At 40.4% G+C, this 19,002-nt stretch overlaps 1 protein-coding gene across 2 annotated transcripts in view; it reads left to right on the top strand.

The window, feature by feature from the left end:
- Positions 1-18,796, top strand: part of LOC149309233 (vesicle-fusing ATPase) — an 86,074-nt gene extending 67,278 nt beyond the window's left edge. Inside the window, exons 16-21 of one of the 2 annotated variants that reach the window (XM_089532012.1) lie at positions 841-907; positions 2,449-2,528; positions 10,363-10,497; positions 11,356-11,469; positions 15,601-15,656; positions 16,910-18,796. In XM_089532012.1, the coding sequence (XP_089388138.1) occupies positions 841-907; positions 2,449-2,528; positions 10,363-10,497; positions 11,356-11,469; positions 15,601-15,656; positions 16,910-16,922 (465 nt within the window). In that variant the 3' untranslated portion in view covers positions 16,923-18,796. The remainder of the gene's footprint in view (positions 1-840; positions 908-2,448; positions 2,529-10,362; positions 10,498-11,355; positions 11,470-15,600; positions 15,657-16,909) is intronic. The other variant, XM_089532011.1, reaches the window with a different exon arrangement.
- Positions 18,797-19,002: the final 206 nt, after the last annotated feature.

The raw sequence follows: 19,002 nt of genomic DNA, 5'->3' as shown, positions 1-19,002 counted from the left end.
TTCATCAGTTGATTGACTAGATGTTTAGTCAGGATTAACCAACAGGATGCCAACCAGAATCATTTAACTATTTATTCAGTCTAGTAAATCTAGTAAAAATTTAGTTTTTTTATTGGACTTAAGAAGAGAAACCTATCCAGCATGAGTCAGGCAATCAGGAACTTTAGAGTGTGGGATAAGGAACATTTTCTTTACTGGAGGTGAATATATAAAGGAGAGAGAGAGAGATTTCCTTTACAAAATGCAAATATTCTCTCTAAGAGATTGTGCCACAATCAATAGTATGACTTTCCAAGTGCTGGGAAATTGTTTTTAATTTCTTTTTACAAGCTGGCATGGGAGAATGGGTAGTACTTGAATTCCCCCAAATTGGGAGCATTTCTTCAGAAGAATTCCAAGCATCTAATAACACCCCCCCCCCCAGGAGGTAGAAAATTACTGGCAATATATAATGCATGATATTCCTTCATTAATCTCTGCATTTTTAGCAAAGACTTCAAAACACCTGTTCTTCAGGCTAGACTGTGCCTGTTCAGGACAGCAACTGTTGCCAAGTTGCTGCTCCTGGAATTTGTCTCACCTTTTAAGAATATTTTTACATCATAGAATATCTTGAGTTTTTGCACATAAGTCAACACTGTATTTGTTTTATCGTCTCACTTGCTTAAAATTAAAATAGAACTACAGTATATCTTTGTTAATTCATTTCTACCCTCTTGATGCTTGTTTCAATAGAAGTACAGTAACAGAAGTACAGTTAGAAACAAAACAGAACTACAGTTCTTGTTCTTACAATACCAAGAGCTGAAGACTAATGTCCTTTTTTTTTTTTCCAAACAGATCTTTGATGATGCTTACAAGTCACAACTCAGCTGTGTGGTGGTGGATGACATTGAAAGACTCCTAGGTGAGGAAGGTGGAGGATGGGATACCCGTGCAAGCAGTTGAGAACTGTTATGAGGCTTGGTTTGAGACTGGCCCAGTCTGTAGTGTCTCTCGTGTTCCTTGATTCTTGTTCGCACATTGCATTTGTTGGCCCCTATGTAGACTTGTCCACAGCTGCATGGTATGCGGTAAACTCCTGCAGACTGGGTCAGCCAGAAAAATCAGCAGTAGCACAACATGCCACAAACCATCCTGGGCATAAAATACTGTTTGAAAACACGAAATTCTGGACCATGCTAACCACTACCATGTCAGGATGCACAGGGAAGCCATTGAAATCCTCAAACACCTGGACAATTTCAACAGGAAAGAAGAAACCCTTAAAGTAAACAAGGTTTGGCTAACAGTCCTGAAAAATAACAAGATAAAGATTCAACAAATGCAAATGAGAAATCTCCCAGTAGACAATGAGCACTATCGAACAGACATCAATCCTCTTTTGCAGACCCTCCCAACCCTGAGGCCTGCCATTAGCAACAGAACAATACACATGCAAATCACTCCTGCGTTTCCAGGTCACACAATATATATACCCAAGTCCTTTCCAGACAAGCATTCTTTGAAGAATGCCAGCCACAGATGCTGACAAAACATCAGGAAGAAACTCTTCTAGAACATGGCCCCATCGCCCGAAAAACCCACAAAAAACTATGGATGCCGGCCATGAAAGCCTTCGATTTCACATCAGTATACATCCTTTTTCTTGCCAGAGCTCTTGTTCCTTGAGCCCCTGAGCTTTAGTTATGAAAACAACATTACTCAATCTGTGTATTGAGAAGTAGCTACCCTCTTCCATGGAACCGAGGGCAGGGTGAGGCAAAAGCTGGGGAGGAGGGTGAAGAAAGTAAGCAGGCAGTCACGAGCTAATCTGCTTGCTCAGATTAGGAATCATACCTTTGTGGGCTTTAAAGCACCTGATCTGCTCTGACCTATTCTCATTTCCTTTATTTAACTAGATCTAACTGATGGCACATAGACTGAATCCTTCTCTGACATTCATCAGGCCACCAGTTCAGTGGATGCTATAAGCATCAGTCTCCAAAGAGATGGTTGATTCTTGACAGCACTGAGGGCTACAACCAGACCGGCAGCTTCAGCCGGCTTTTAAACTGGTTTAGGAGCATGGCATTTACACGTGCCACATCTCCAAGTTTCCTGGAAATTGTAAAAGTGATTACATGCTGGGCAGCTTCCGGACGACTTGAGGGCCGTGGCATTTAGATGCCACATGCCGCCAAGCAGACTAGATGCTGACTGAAACTCTGTTGGGGCAACTTCAAACCACCCCAAATGCCACCCGTTTGGGCCAGAATGTGGCCAGATTGGGGCCGTGGCATGTGCTTGCTGTGGCCCCAATTCGACTTTGTCAAAGGTGACTTCAAGCCATCCCTTCTATGCTGTCTGTTCAGCCCTGACTCAATTTTCCAAAATCTGAAACAGAACAGTAATTGAATTGACTGGCAGTAAACCTCAGTAAATGGTCATGTCTTTTTTGTTTTTCAGATTATGTTCCAATTGGTCCCAGATTCTCCAATCTGGTGTTGCAGGCTCTTCTGGTGTTGCTGAAGAAAGCACCACCCCAGGTAAATCTGTTGTTTCTGCAGCAAGAGAAATGTTTGTAACCTGTGTGCTCATTCAAGGCAAGGAGGACAATAGAGTACTCAGCTACAGATGTCATTACATTTCTTTGTCTTCAGCTTGAGGTAGCCTGGACATTTTTGGAAGCTCAGTGATTGGAATCTGTATGCGCTCATTTCTATTGAGCTATTAACATGTTTTTGTAAATTATGGACCAAAGAATTGACTGTCAGAGTAGGCATAGGCTAGGCTACAGGAAGGCTCCGTTTGGCTATCCCACCTAACCATGATTGGCTGTTGTTCGGAGTGATGTTTGAATTAACAAACCATGGTTAGAGTCACTCTTCAGCTCCAGAGGCTGTTGCACCATGAAAGGTGGACCTGAATGCTGCAAGAATGGAAAACAAATGCTGGTGAGAGGTTTTTGGCTGAGGTTTGGAACCCAGGCTATGTTTAATGCAAACCATAGTTTGGAATGGTGACTGAACTGATCAAATCAATCTTGACGTGTATATTTTTTGTTTCCAGTCATTTGTAGTATTTTTCTTTTCAATGAAGACATAGTAATCCCACCTTGAACTATTCCTCAGTTATTCTTCACATATAGTATATGTGGCTTTATTAATGAAATTGGCTCACTCCAAAGTTTCCAGGATATGGTACATTTTTAAAAAAAGGTTACATTTTGCTTCTTCCTACTCACCTGTTTCTTCCACTCATTTGGGCAAATGGACTGGGTTTCATGCCCACATCTCTCAGTTTGATTAGCTCAAACCAGTTTGTGTATACAGTTGGCCCTCTGTATCCACAGATTCAACTATTCATGGTTTGAAAATAGTAATATATATATTCTGAAAAGCAAACCTTGATTTTTGCCATAAGGGACACCATTTTACTATGCCATTGTATTTAATGGGACTTGAACATCCATGGATTTTGTTATTCACAGGGGTCCTGGAACCAAACTCTAGTAGATACCAAGGCCCCATTGTATATTGTAAGAAAAGATCTGTGTACATTACCACCTTAATCTGATTTACCCTCTTGTTTTACTCTCAGAAATGTGTGATTATTATTTTTATGGTGTTTGAACATTCTGTTAATGATACTGCAATCCCCTCATCAACCCAGCTCTTCATTCCCAAATTTTCTTTTATGGAAGCCATTAGACCTGATATAGGTTTCAAAGATTTCCCATAGGATTAGTACTAGGGAGAAGGAAATAGAAAATAATTTTAAATGTTTTGAAATTCTAGATGCAGTTACTCAACCAGGGAAATTCAATTTGCCTGTCTTCTGGATCTTTCTGTGGTTATTAACTTTGTCCACCAGTGTTGGACTGAATATCCCAGGATCTTTGACCATTGGCCATACAAGTTGAAGCTCCTGGGTATTGATGCCCAACAACATCTGGGACTTCAGCACCCAGAGACTGGATGGGAACCTTTGAACTATATAATAGATTTTAACTATGAAATGGTTTATATAACTTCTAGATCTTCTCCAGGCTTGTAGTTCTCCGTGCATCAGCCATAAAAGATGTCCCTGGATGTGTTCTGATTATTTCTATATCATACATGAAGAGTATTGTCAGAAGAATCTCTTGAGTGAGCTTTGTGTTGCAATTAGGACTTGAACAGAGAGGATGAGGTGGTATCAAAAACATAAGGACCAAGCAGTTTCTCATCAGAAGCTATATACATCTAATCAGTGGCAGGGGCCAAAAAAGTGCGCTCAGCCCCCTCTTGGCACAGCAGCGGAGGTCTCCTCATGAAGAGGCCTGTGCTGCTGAGACAAAGCCAGTAGAGGGATACACAGCCTCTTTTTTGCCCTGGCAGCAGCGGACTCCTCGTGAGGAGGCCTGAACTGCTGGTGCAAGCTGGGCGTGCCCAACCAGGTGTTACCCCTCTTCTGGGGTGTGGCCTAGTGCGCGCCACATTCCCCATACTCCCTAGTGATGCCACTGCATCTAATTCCAGTTCTGTGCCAAAAAAAGGACTGAATTTGTCAAATTTCTTTCACTTGCTTTGCTGCAGCTTATGATACACTAAAGCTTCTGCTTCAACCAGTGAAATCTTACTCAAATATGTCTCTGGTTTTCTGAGATTGTAGCAGGCCCAGATACTTTAAAATATGTCTTTGCATCCCTGGGGACTGGAACTTTGACCAATTTTTGTGTTTTTTTTTTTTTTTAGGAAAAGCTGCTACAGAATTCATTATGCACTGTCTTTCTGCATTTCTTCTGCCAAATTGCAGTGTATACAGTCCTGTTTATAGGTCCATACTTTGTTCAAACTTCTACATGAAAAGTTTAATCAGTTTATTTTTCTATTGACATAGAACGTACAGTGTTTGTTGGGCTGGTTTCTGAAGGGTGGTATTTTAAAGTTTGTTTTAAAAGACTACCACTGTGTTTTTATTTCGTGAAGTGGTCTGAAAGTGCCCCCTCCCCACAGCAAAGCCTCAGGCATGTTTACACGAATTGTCTAGTGACTTGTTCTATCAGCCTTAAGTACTTTTCTGGGTTTGTATGGAATAGGAGGCATGGAGGCATCTTTGAGCCCCTTGGAGAAAGGGTGAGATATGAATGGGATAGATAATGAAATGTATGTCATTCCACATGGTGGCACACTTGTACAAGCACCTCCTTGCATGACACTGTCATGATGAAGTTGGTGCATGAAGGTTGTTGTAGAACATTTTATTAAGATAATGAATGCTAAGCTATGAATTTTTACATTTTGTAACAACTTTGCAAACAGTCTCAGTAGTTTTGGTACAGGAGACACAATATTAGTAATTGAAACCAATCTATTGAAAAGGTGGCATTTGTGGCATGGTTGCCTCCACTATCTGTGTATCCAGAGTTGTATAACTCTGTACTTTTTGGATAGTCACCAGATTGTATTAATCATATTGTCCTGTCCAGTCATTCATTTGGTCTGTCTGTCTCTCTCCAGCTTTCTGTAAATTTTGCCTACACATGCTAGTGACACATTCCTGACCTATTAAAGATTTATGCTCTAAGGTGAATGTTCTGCCTTTGTATGGACTTATGCCAAGTAGCTTCTAGGATTTCTTACCCCTTTCTGCCTGCCTGCACATATGCGCGTGCACACACACACACACACATACATATTATGCTGGTCACATTAGAACTCATTAGGAGCATTGCAACTCAAACTGCTTAGATTTTCTGAGATGGTTCTGCTCTGTTAAAATGCATGTATGCAATATTGTAGGAATCTGGTAATCAGTTCCCTGCCTCTTCAATAACATGGGAGGTTGTGTATATATGACCACTTACTAGTCTGAGAAAATTTCAAAAACAAGATCAATGTTTGTTTGGACTCCTTAAATTAATTTTTGAAAGCCTTTCTAAAATAAAGGGAAGGAAAATCTTTTCCCTTCTCTCTCTCTCCCTCTCTTTCTCTTCTCTTTTATTTCAGTCAGGTTTCCCTGGGCTTTGCAAGGAGAAGAGATTGTTGAAGGGAGGGAATGGAGGTTGGTGGGGGAAAAGCCTGAAAAGCGCTGTCTCAGCGGGGAGCCAAGCCAGAGAAAAAAGAGTTTCTCTGAGAATGGAGCAGTAACAGCTCGCCAAACCGGAGAGGCTCACTTCATCTACATGCAGAGTCACACAAGGCATTGGATGCTCGGGAACCCCATGGAGGCTTCACATGTGGTTCCCTGCTGGTTCCTCTGAAAAAGCTAACAATTGGACTCAGAGGGTGAAAGCCCATTGCCGTATCTATCCTTCCCCCACCCCTTTCTCCCCTTAAGCCGGACAGACAATCTGGTCAGTGTTATGAGAAGTCCGGGGGACTCTGAATGCTCCCTAATGAGGCCTGCTTTAGACATCCTCTCTGTGTTTGCCCTACAGATTTCCGCAGGGAGATGCATAGGTGAAAGGATAGACTTTCTTGAGCTAGTCCAAAAACGTTAGCACTTTTGGGCAGTCCATCTGCAGGCCTCTAGGGTTTTTACCCCTCACCAAAGACAGTATTTTCCTGTAATTTGGAGTGGGGGAAAGATATGCTAAGAGTGACTTATAACTAGTTTACCTCCATAGAATCCACACACTTGAAATTCTATGCTAGTTCTTGCCGTTAATACACCCATCATTCAAAAGAAAATGTTCCGGTCATCTTGTACTCCTTTGCGGGAGATGGAAGTGTCTTAAAGACTGCTGTATTTAAAAATGGCATGCACTCTAGTCTTGTGGTTTTCAGACTTTTACTCCTGGGAACCTGGGGTTCCTTAAAAACTGTTTCACAGTGAAACATCAGCCTCAGAATTCAGTGTCTAGACATTGTCCGCATACTTTTAAGCCTATTCAAAATTATGTTGATAGACCATACAATTCATAAATAGATATAGAAATGCCGTAAACAAAAGGAAGCTAAACAGATAAATAGTACTAGAATAAAGGAAAATGATTACTAATTAGCTTGGGAAAAGAGAGAGTAAGGGAAGAAATTTTAGTGGTGTACAGAATTATGCATGGTGTAAAGACAGTGGACAGGGATAAGCGTTTCTCCCTCTCATAATCTTAAAACATAGGGGTCATACACTGATGCTAAAATATTGGGAGACTCAGGACAGATAAAAGGAAAAACCTCTTCACACAATGTGTAGTTTAAATGGGGAACTGTTTGCCACACAATGGAGTTATTGCTGCCAATTTGGATAGTGTTAAAAGAGGTTTGGATACATTTATGGAAGATGAGGCCATCAGTAGCTACTGATCAAGCTGGATATATACAGTTGATCCTCAGTATCCATAGATTATTTATCCACGGATTCAAGAATCCATGGCTTGAAATATATTCAAAAATATATATATTCTAAAAAGTAAACCTCGATTTTGCCATTCTGTATAAGGGACATCATTTTATTATACCATTGTATTTAATGGGACATGAGCATCTATGGATTTTGGTATCCACAGTGGACTCTGGAACCAAATCCCAGTGGATACCAAGGGCCCACTCTCTCTCTCTCTCTCTCTCTCTCTCTCTCTCTCTCTCTGTGTGTGTGTGTGTGTGTATCTAGTATCAGAAACGGTCTGCCTCTCAATTTGAGTTGCTGGCAAACATGAGGTAGAGGGTGCAGTTTTTGCAGGCCACCTATAAACAAGTGACTGGCTAATGTATGAACATAATGTTGTACTAGATAGGCTGATGGTCTGATCCATGATGGATTTTCTCATGTTCTTAATTACTGCACTGATGTGTGGTACACAGATTTTCCACAATGTAGATGTGATTATGAGAGATAAATACAGTCTGTCATAGAAAACTCATAAAGTGCGCCCGCGTCATACACAGGCACACTATACACAAGGAGGAAATGGTGTGTGCACCTCCTTTTTTTTCCTTTTGAGTGAGAAAAACCAAGAAAATAGTAATATGATAACCGATTATGAGATTTAATGAGATTGAACTTTAGGGATAATGCTTCTGATGTCAATATAAATAAACCATCTCCAGTCCATATTTCTAAATATTGCAAGACCTTCAGAGAAAGTTGGAGCTTTGCGTCTGCCTGATTGTAGCTAAAGGTTGGCTATCTGCTTCTTCTCTTAGGAAAGAGTGTATCACCAGTGACAGCTCTGCCTATTCGCACAGTAGGAATTCTCATCCCACACACATATTCATAATTCTGATAAGATTAATGAATGCCGTTATGGGCACAGTCGCAAAATTAGAGTATTTCACTTCTAGAAAATCTGACAACTTTGCGGTCTAGAAGGCAATGATTTCAGTGGTCCAGAATACAAACACCTTGCGTACAGAATCCCTTCAAACCCGACCCATGAAGACCAGTTCTAAAATGTCTGATGATGGATTTTGGGGATCTTGTTTGCAGTTTTCTGCCATAAATGAGAGAATGTGTGATACCTACAAACTACTGTAGTGTAGTGTTTTCAGTGCTGGATTAAGACTTCAAGAGAGCAGGGTTTATATCATTATTCAGCTGTGGGAACCCCCTGGGTAAACTTTGGTAAGCCACACTCTCTCAGCCTAAGAGGAAGGCAGCAACAAACCTGTGAGTCAATTTTGCCAAGAAAATTCTAGGATAGGATCACTGTTAGTCAGAATTAACTTGAAGGCACATAGCAGCAACACAATGTGATTCATAGGAGAAATGAAATATTCAAGGGAAAGTGGTAAGCCCCTCTCCCTGCCACTTTGTACTTGAATGCCCCCCCCCACACACACACACACTTCACTTGATACAGCAAAAGTGTCCGGAAGCTTCCATATGAGTGGGAGTGATGGTTCTCCTCCACCTTCCTATTTCCCCTATGTCAGCAGATCACACCCACTACTTGGCAGCAGTGGAATATTTGCTAAAGTTCCCAGTTTTCTCTGTGTTTTTGGAGATGTAGATTTCCCCTTAGGAGCTGTGTTCATAAATTTGGGGATTACAGTTATGCGTCCATCTGAGTTGGACGATAGCAGTTCTAATAATTTAATATCTTAATTAGTGTGTTCATAGTTCAAACGAAGGGCGTGCCTCACAATACAGTCGCACATTTTTCGGTATGTGTTTGATAATATAGCTCACCAGCGGGCATGTTTAAACTTCATGACCCCTTCCAGCTGGCAACTATGCATTATTGCCCGGGTGGGCTCTGTCTTTCATTGCAAGGATCTCTTTCATGTTTAAAAGACTTACCGCTTTCGACTTTCAGCAGCTGGTGAGGCTGTTCTTCTTCAGATATTTCATCATTTTCCTGGGTGTAATCAAGTTAAACTTGCCAAAGAGGACAGGTACTGGAGTTACTCATGAGAAAGGGGGGGTTGGGGGGGGGTTGAGGTGGCACAAATTAATTACTAATTGCTGTTTTTGGAGAAATTTCAAGTAGAGGCTTGAACATCCCTTGCATTCCACCCCACTTTCTACCATCTCCAATATAGTCCTCGAAACTTCAACCAGAAACCCAGGCAGGTACAAGGGCAAAAAGAGCATGAGTTGACATTTTAAGCTCTATGTGTGCTTAATACTCACCTCTGACTCTTCTGTTACAATAGACCCCCCCAAAAAATCTTTTTTCAGTTTTCCAAAACTCACTAGCAACAGGGGACAGCTGCCTCTTTTTCTCTCTTAAGGGTTAATTTGAGTTACCCGAAAAATGACGTGTATGAACTCTCATCCTGTGGAATACCCTTCAAATTGAGGTTCAAAATTCAAGTATCTGTTTTTTTGGCATTTTCTGAAGACCTGGCTTTTCAAACAAGCATTTCCTGAATAATAAAATGCCAGTCACTTTTTTTGTAATGTACATTGATTGATTGATTGATTGACTGAGCATTTACCTGTACTAACCCACTGTATACTCCTCAAAAATCTCCAGTATAGGATGATTTATAAATTCATTAAATAAATTAATAAAGACAGTTGCAGCTGAACAGAACAGAATTTCCAAGTTAAATAGATAGCACACCTCTAAACATTATGTATGGAAAGCAATAACATTCTTGAGGCATATGACTATTCACTTTTAGTAATAGGCTGCTAAGCTAGACAGATGGTTTACTTTATCCAGTAGGATGGACTTATGGTCTTAGGAAGGAAAAACTTTTAAACATGTCCCTTAGCATGCTAGTAGTGTCATAAGATGCAAGATATTTAAAAGGAGTGATGCAGGCCTAGATTTAATACTCCTGTGCTTATCTATATGTCAGTCAGTTGTCAGTATTTATTATTCAGGCCATAGGGCATAAGAGAACTATATTTCCAATATGTACATATATTTATAAGAGCATATGTTAACATTCTTCTTCCTACTGTGCCATCATTCTCCACATGCACTTTTTACATTAAAAAATGCAGGGTCGCAAACTTTTGATCGTTGGGACCACCAGTCGCAAGGATGTCCTGCAAGAAATGGAGATGCTGGATGCTTTCAGCACCACAGTCCATGTTCCAAACATTGCTTCAGGAGACCATCTCATGGAGGCCCTGGAGGTAAGCCATTATGTACTTGGGAATGCCTGAGGAGGAATGTTGAAAGCAGAGCTCAGCTTCCTTCTCACCGCAGGAAGGAGAAGGACTGGGAAAAATTGAGTTCATCCAGAGTTTATGAATTTTAATATCTTTTTTGAACTAAGGAATCTTCTAACCAGTAAAGCTAGTGGCCAATTTGGTTAGAGGATTCTGGGGGTTAGCAAAGAGTAACTTTGCTAAGCTCTGCTGCCTGCTGCCTGTGGAAAGACTGAAATCCTATTGTGGAGATATTGTATGAAAATGTCAGTTTTTATTCTATAGGTTTAGCCATATTGTGGGTGACCTTAGGTCCCATTGAAAGGAAGTAGCCATGACTAACTTCAACTCCATTGACTTCAGCAGGAACTAAGTGGAATTATTGAGTGTGGATTCAAACCCTAAATCAGTTGAATTGTGTTGTCACTGAAGTCAAATGGGATAAATTGATAGTGACTTAAGTTCCATTGACTTTAATGATGAAATCTGCATCCAACTCATATTTTTCACTGCTGATATGTGCAAAACCACAGATGGCAAGTACATCTTAAAATACATGTTCTCTCCTTTTCTCTTGTATAAGAAAGGATCATCTAAGAGAATGTCTGCAACAACATGAGTGTGCACTATCCTAAGAAAAGTATGTTTCAGAACTATTGTTCTCAGCCACATGCAGGTTTTATTAATTGAGTAATGGGTTAAGCTTATGCAATTACATGGAAATTTACTGGCATTTCCTGGTTTGATGTTGATGAATGCACAGAAACTTTAGCTTTATAGTGAAAGAGTGGCGTTAATGATACCCTGCAGTTGGGTTCTTAACATTTGTTCTTCTGCTTGTAGCTCCTGAGTGGCTTCAAAGACAAAGAACGCAGCACTATTGCCCACAGTGTCAAAGGGAAGAAGGTTTGGATTGGCATCAAGAAGCTCCTGATGTTGATTGAGATGTCAGTGCAGGTAAGTGTCTTCCTCTTTGGTAAAGCAAATGGGTGGTCTGTCCTCTGGTAAAGTCAGAATATTGAAATGAGGTACTAGAAATACAGAAGTGAGTCTTAAATTTTTGACTTCTGCCTTGGAGCAAATAACTTACCAATGAGTAAGTACCAAACCTCCACCTGTAGGATAATCAGACAGTCATCTGTTTTATCTCTCTCATTTCTAAGGTCTCAAAGTAGTTGACAGCATGAACACCCACATAATAAAATGTCAGTAACGCTATAGTTAAATAAAGCATGTGCTAGGATCTCATTCTTAGCCACAGTTTAAGAGTAATTAAAACTACTAACATTGTGACAGAACTTATCCTCCATGTTAAGAAACTTGACTGGGAACATTTCTTCTTCACTAATTGGATCAGAGTCAGGCAGAGGATGACAGATGACAGCTTCTACTCAGGCCAAATTTGGCACCTGGCTCTATTTTGTAACAGTGTCTGGAGGGTTTCTTGCTGGTGCTACTAACTTGTTGTAGTCTTTTCAGATTTGGTGATTCTGCAGCAGGGCCATACTTCTGCCATACAAAATGAAAAAAATTATGCAAATCTCCTTTTTTCTACCTCTCATTATGGAACAAAATGCCAGGAGCCTGGTTGTCCAAAAAACCTGGTCCTGTCCACATGGGTTGCTAAAGGTTTGATGCTACACCACACACAGGATCAAAATAGAAGTTTCTGCATCAATGGAGGCATTTTCCCCCAGTAAAGAAGCCCTGAATTTCACCCCACCAAAGGCATTTCATGACATTCTAAGACAGTTCCCCTGATCAGACAAATAGCAACTCTCTGTGCAAAGTCACATGTTTATTCATTTGGTCATTTGGTGCTGTTGTTGTTGAAGGAAGGTGGCAGTTATTTGGATCTGAGCTTGGAGAATAAAGGACAGGCCAAAGTCATAATGGGTAGAGGGTGTATAGCAGTGATTACACTAGCTGTGATAGTGGCATGGAATCTTTCACGTATAGAGACAACATACCTCTGACTACCAGATTCTGTAGGTAAAAGATAACTATCATTAAAAGATGGCTATATTAGATGTTCTGAAAGTGCCAGTGAAAAAAGGAATCCCCCCTATCAAAAATAATAACTGTGGGGATTCCCCCTTCCCTGCACTTGCAGGGGAATCCCAGCTGTTATTTCCAATTACTGATAGGAGATTTCTGGGTTCCACTTTCCTGTTCACCATTAGCTCAGGGAAGTGGGACATGGATGTGGGGAACCAGACCCTCTGTGTACTAGAGATTCCCCTCAGTTTGGTCTGGTATCTCTTAATGCAAGACTCACTGAGACTAGACACCTCCTTGGTTAATTTTGTAGCGGTTGTCAGAAGACGCTTTGCTGGTGGATGATGCCCTTCATCATCAGGGTCTGGTTCTTCTACCCATCCCCCATCCCCATATCAATTGTGTCTAGTGCAGCTAAATGAAGACTTGCATCTTTCTAGGACAAGCTTAAGCATAAGCCAAGAGGCATGCAGTTCCTCAATGTGTTAAACACTTTCCCACTCCCTCCCATTTGACTCGCTCTTTGCAATTCTGTTGAAACTTGTATAAGGCTGGGGATCTGCTCTGACTGGATGTCACCTGAGGGTTCAAAGTCATTTATCTAGATTACTTTTTTCCTCTCTTCCCTTGACTCTTTAATTCCATACCTACAGGCTAAAAAGTCAGTAAGTTATTGCTCACACCTATTAAAGTGTATATAATGGGAAGAGACCTGTAAGGTTTGACTCTGGCCCAGTCATGGCCAATTTTACTCTTTTTGTTTTAAAATGGGCCCTCTTGGATTGGAATCCAATTGGGTAGAAAAGAGAATTTATGTAAGGGAAATGCGAGTGGGTTTGACCCTGGGACATTGAATTCCTAGGATTTAATGCTTTAGAAGTGTGTGCAGAGGGAGGCAATAGAAAAGGACAAAGAAAGAGTTTGAAGAATGGATTTAGGGAAGTGTTGGAGGCAGGAGGTGGGCTTGAACTGTATCAGATTTTCTCTGCAGCTGCACATTCTAGCTCTAGGGGTGGTAGTAGTGATGATTCCTAAAAGGCAAGCTATGTTTGATTTGCTCCAGATGCCCCTAGAATATTTTCAGAAGCATAAATATGCCACTTTGAACCAGGTTGCATCCTTCACTGTTTTGAGATTGAATTTGCAGTGCACTGTAAATAGTAGGTTTGCATCCCTGTATGTGAATTAATGTGATTGGATGAGGGTAGCATATTTTGCAGTATGTTGTTTCTGTACTGGTCAGGAAGTAGCAAGTTAGCTAACACAAGAATGTAAGGAAGTCTGTGCCTGAACATACAATAAACACATCTGTACCAGCAAGGTGATCCTACAGTAGATGGCTATGGGAATCCCTCAAGGAGGATTTGAGCACAATAGCACATGCCTACTCCTATGCTCTGGTAACTGGTATAACATAGGCAAGCTGCCTCTCTGACACTGAAGGTAATATACAGCTATCACTGCTGCAGCCATTGATAACCTTGCTCTCCATGGATGGTTATACTTGTAGCTACAGTTGATCACATAACAGTATAATAATTTCTATGGTAGGTCATTCGCATTCTGTTTTCTGCTTGTGATCAGCCTGATCCTCCAGGAAACCTTCACAAATTTGGCACAATAGCCATACAGTTCATTTTTACACCAACACACCACTTCCCTGTTAATGAAGAATGAATTTACTGCTAAAACTAGAGGAAAAATATTTGGCCAATACTTACTGGCTATTTTGTTTAGTTTTTTTAAAAACCCTTCATTGCCATAGACTAGGGTCAGCAAATGTTTGGCCCATCAGAAATTGTGGACCAAAAAGACAGACTAATGAGACCTAGAATAGATAAAGCCTGAAATATCCCTGGAAGCCAAGATGATAAAGTTGAAGTTGTCATACTTTGGTCACATCTTAAGAAGGAATGACTCATTGGAAAAGACAATAATGCTGGGAAAGGTGGAGGGATGTATAAGAGAGAAAGATCACATGCTAGATGAATGGACTCTATTAAGGAGATCACGGGCATGACTTTTCAGGATCTAAGACAAGTTGTCTTGGAGATGTTTCATCCACAGGATTGCCATGAGTCAGGATTGACTTGAGAGCAGTTAACAAACAGCAAGCAACAACAACTATATACCCTAATCCCTTAGCATTAACTATGCTGTTTTAGGCTTTTGGGAACTGACATCCAAAATATCTGGAGAGCCAAAACTTCACAGCCATAGCCTAATATTCTAATACTCTAAAAATAAACCTACTACTAGTAGACAAGCATAAACTCTATGATCCAGTGAGTTCTTCCATACAGCCCCTAGTAGTGGGAGAATGTCCAGTGGGAATTTGTAAAAATCTTTTTCATCTAGCAGCAGACTTCAAAGCTGTCTCCCAATCTGTTCCCTCAAGCTTCAAAAACAGGTTACATTATGGGGAACTGGACCTGGGCTCTCTCAGGATACCTTGCCAGAAGGTCTAGTTAATTCAGACTGGTAAAAGGCACAGTCAGTATCACTAGTGGTTAATAAAATGACTAAGTACTGATTCATCTCATATTCATCAATATCCAAGTTATATTTCTGATTCATAAACTCTAGCGTTTCCAATTACTGGGAAGATGGAGGAAGAATCCACCTTTCTCATTCTTCACATTTCTTATTTGTATATAGTTTGTTAGCTTAATCACGTTAAGTATTTTACATACATCCAATAATATCTTCCTAATAGTGAGTAGACAACTTCATACTTTTTCTATTTGGTACTTTTTGATATTGATTAGTTGATTGATTGGTTAGTTGGTTGCTTGCTGCCATAAATAAATTACAAGTTAACCTCTAATGTTCACTTAACTCTTATTTGTACTCCTAAACTGTTGGGTCGGGTGTATCTCATGAGTTAACTTAAGTTTAATTGTGCTGCATGTCCTCTTTCCTTAATTGCATTGGTTATCTTCTTCCTCTGCACTCTGTGTGTGTGTGTGTGTGTGTGTATCTCCTTCTTACTGTCCTGTTTTGTTCCTTGCATTTCAATAAATTTGCTGTGGTTAAGCAGATTATTTATCTATCTTTGTGTATGGTTTTTTTTCTCTTTCTTTCTGAAAGATGGATCCTGAGTATCGAGTGAGAAAATTCCTGGCACTTCTAAGAGAAGAAGGAGCGTAAGTAACAATAAGGGTATCTGACAAGGGTGTGTCCATTTATTCTTGCTGAAATCTATACGCATGCTTTAATAGCTTCCCATTTGTCACTGGCCCAAATAGGAGTTTGGCATGAGTCCTTTCTGTAAACCTAGGTTTACAAAAAGACTTATCTTGTTTGTTGATGGCTTTTAAATTGTTCCATCCCCCAGTTAGCTTGCTGTGATCATTCAATTCTTTCTTGCTGCAATGCCCTATTTGTTGGCTGTTGAGATTGTTGGCTCTCTGTGTGTGAATGTGTGTATGCATATGCATACATACATGCATGTTAGAGTTGTAGGGGATAAGAGTTTTCATGTCTGAAGCTTGTATGGAAGGTGTGCTTTATGACCTCATATGTTTCAGGACTGCTTTTGACAACTCAGCCATTGGAGAGGTGTACTTATTTGGCTGTTACATGTATACAAAAGAGATAATTCCAACCTATCATGTTATATTCTAATTCCAGCCATTAACCTGGGTTTTGTCACCAGTAAGGCTATGTTAAAAAGTATAGGACTTTCCTGGCCTGTCTTGTCAAACTGCTAGTACTTGCTTAGACTTTCTGAACATAGAGGTCCAGCATGTTCATGATGGACCTAGACTAGATGCTTTTTGCATGACATGCTAGCTCTAGCAATAGCAAATACATTTTTATACCACTTACAAAGTGTAAGCTAACTGCCGTCAACAAGCTGGGTACTCATAGCTCTACATGGAGGGAATTTATGATAGAGATAAAATTGGAATCAGATGGCCCGCCATTACACATACACTCATTCTCTCTTTCTCTCCTATAATATTTCTGATCATTTTGGGCTTTTAAGTAATTTATGTTTTAGTTACACAAATTCAGTTGTTGTCTCATTGAGTTGATGACTCTGTAGATTTTATTAATTAAATAAATTATTGTTGATCTTCAGAGTGGGGATAGCAGTGTTTGGAAAAGCTACCCATATATGCTAGGAAAGAACTACATGTGCTTAACATAAAATGCTAACACACACACACACACACACACACACACACACACACACACAGGTAATGACATGCAGATGACCTTTGGTTTAAAATTGGATCCAACTCTCTACATTTTAATGCTTGTTTAAAACAACATGGATTCTGCTTGAATTAATGTATGAGAAGATGCTAGGATGTCTGTTTTTGGTTTTTACACATTTTCCCCTCAGCCTGTCTTGGTGCAGAGTGAGAGCCCAACCCTCTTTATTTTGCAGCTTTGGTGAATAATGCCTGGTGCACAACTGGCTAGTGAATTTGCATGCACTTTCTCTCTCTGGATTCCAATCTGTGTATGCCACCAACATCTGTACCCTCCGTCCCCAAGGTACACTCTCTCTCTTTGCAGTAGCCCATTGGATTTATAGTGAAGCCAGAATCTTCTTCAGGAGCCAGTAGCTGGGAAAGCAGCCAGGCAGGAGACTTCTCCGCTGGAATCATCTTCTCTCTTCTGTGTGGTGCATCTGGACAAGAGCATAACATTCAACTCTCTTCAGAGATCTCCCCACCTCTCCTTTTTGCATGTTGGACACAAACAAATGATCCATCCTTTGTCATCTGTTGTCTTCAATATCCTGATGTTTTGTGGCAAATCATATCTCTTCTAGTATAATTGCTTTTGTACTGTGCCGCTTGCTGCACCTGCTCAATCAGTATTGGTGCACAAAGGGGAGGAATGGAAATTTGCCAAGTACAAGTCTGTAGATGTTAATGCTGACACTGACAGTAGCTCCTTTAAAATAAGTCTTTCTCATTCCTAATGCACACCAATCCAGTGTGAAAGCTGATTAAAGTTTGCAGGGTACTAAATGCACTTTATACCCAGTGGCTTCCCCAGCTTCTTCCACACTTGTTGCATAGTTGCTCCCTTTTTGTAGATCTGTACCACATTGAGGAATTCTTTAGACTAACAGTAGCCAAAGTATTGAATGCCACCACTTGTTTCATATGAGCTAGAATCCAGAGTGTGTGTTCTGCTGAGATTTCAGGAAAGACAGACTATCATGGCTGTAATATTTGGAGGCTCAACAACATCTGGAGTGGTTGCAGCCAGTTTATCTCCAGGGCTGTTTCACTACTGGTTACCACAGCAGTGATGGTAACCTGATGTATTTATGGTTTTGGCCTAAGAAAAATAATTTGGTTGTGCTCATAGAGGCAGAGTACATGATATTCCTCTAAAACTTTGGGACAGAGGGACCCTCCTGCATTTTGTTGGAGTGGTCTTTATCTGCTGAAATCATATTTGGTTTCTTGTAAAGGAATGCTACATTTTCATTTGGGAAACTCAGGTCCTTCAGATGTTGTTGGACTGCATTTCCCCATAGCCCTAGATAGCATAGCCAGTGATGAAGGATCATGCAGATAAAAGCATTTGGGAGGATCACAGTTGCCCATCCTTGATTTAGGGAATCGGATGTGTAGCTTCTACAGTGCGTAGGTACAGGTATGCCATTCTTTTGGCAAGTGAAACATCTGCACTCTTAGCCTTTCATTTATCAAGAGCAATGTATTGCATGGCCCTAAAAACAAGTGACTAAATCAATCTGCCAGTTTGCTGAAGTCCTTATTTATTACTGGCATGGCTCTTCCTCTTTATCTCTCCAAGCTGCATCAGTTGGAAAAATGAAAATAATATGTGACTGCCTCCAAACCTGTGCTGCAGACAATGTGTTAGGAGCTGCTACAGTGTACTTGAATCTCAACGGATAATGTTTATTTTAATGTGGGTTAGACTCTTTTTTTAAAAATGCCTTCTGTTTTTTTGTTTTAGTGCTGAGGATAATGTGAATCCCTGGTGGACCTATAAGAGCCCCCCTCCCTTTTTTAGGTTGTGTGATTGGGCTGCATTCTTCTCTCCACCACCAGCCTTCCAAACCGCAACCTTTTTCTTTTTCTCATCTTTAAGTAAAAGCAACACACACACACACACACTGTAATTAATGTAATGTCTTGGAGCAAATGATGTAAACATTTTTATTGTGTTTTTGTCCAAAGCTATATTGAGAGAGAAAAATATAAATCTATCTATCTATATATATACAGCTATATATATTTTGATTTACTGACTGAGTGAGTGAGTGTATGGTTAAAATACAGAAGAACTGATGCAATAAAAATGCACAGGTACCTAACGTTCTGATGTCTTATGAAGTGAGGTGGCTGATGAGCAAGTGGTCCAGCTGTACTTGGAATACTGTGGCACCATGAATGGCTTACTACAGTGTGTAACTTCATATGCAAAACCCTTCTTCAGATGATACCTTAACTAAGAAGTTTGTGTGTCAACGGGATGTATATGGACTGTGGT

The sequence above is a fragment of the Sceloporus occidentalis genome, unplaced genomic scaffold, assembly GCF_023333645.1.
Source record: "Sceloporus occidentalis isolate IW3139 unplaced genomic scaffold, rSceOcc1.0.p SCAF_7, whole genome shotgun sequence".
Classification (NCBI taxonomy): domain Eukaryota; kingdom Metazoa; phylum Chordata; class Lepidosauria; order Squamata; family Phrynosomatidae; genus Sceloporus; species Sceloporus occidentalis.
This window is presented reverse-complemented; position numbering and strand designations above follow the sequence as displayed.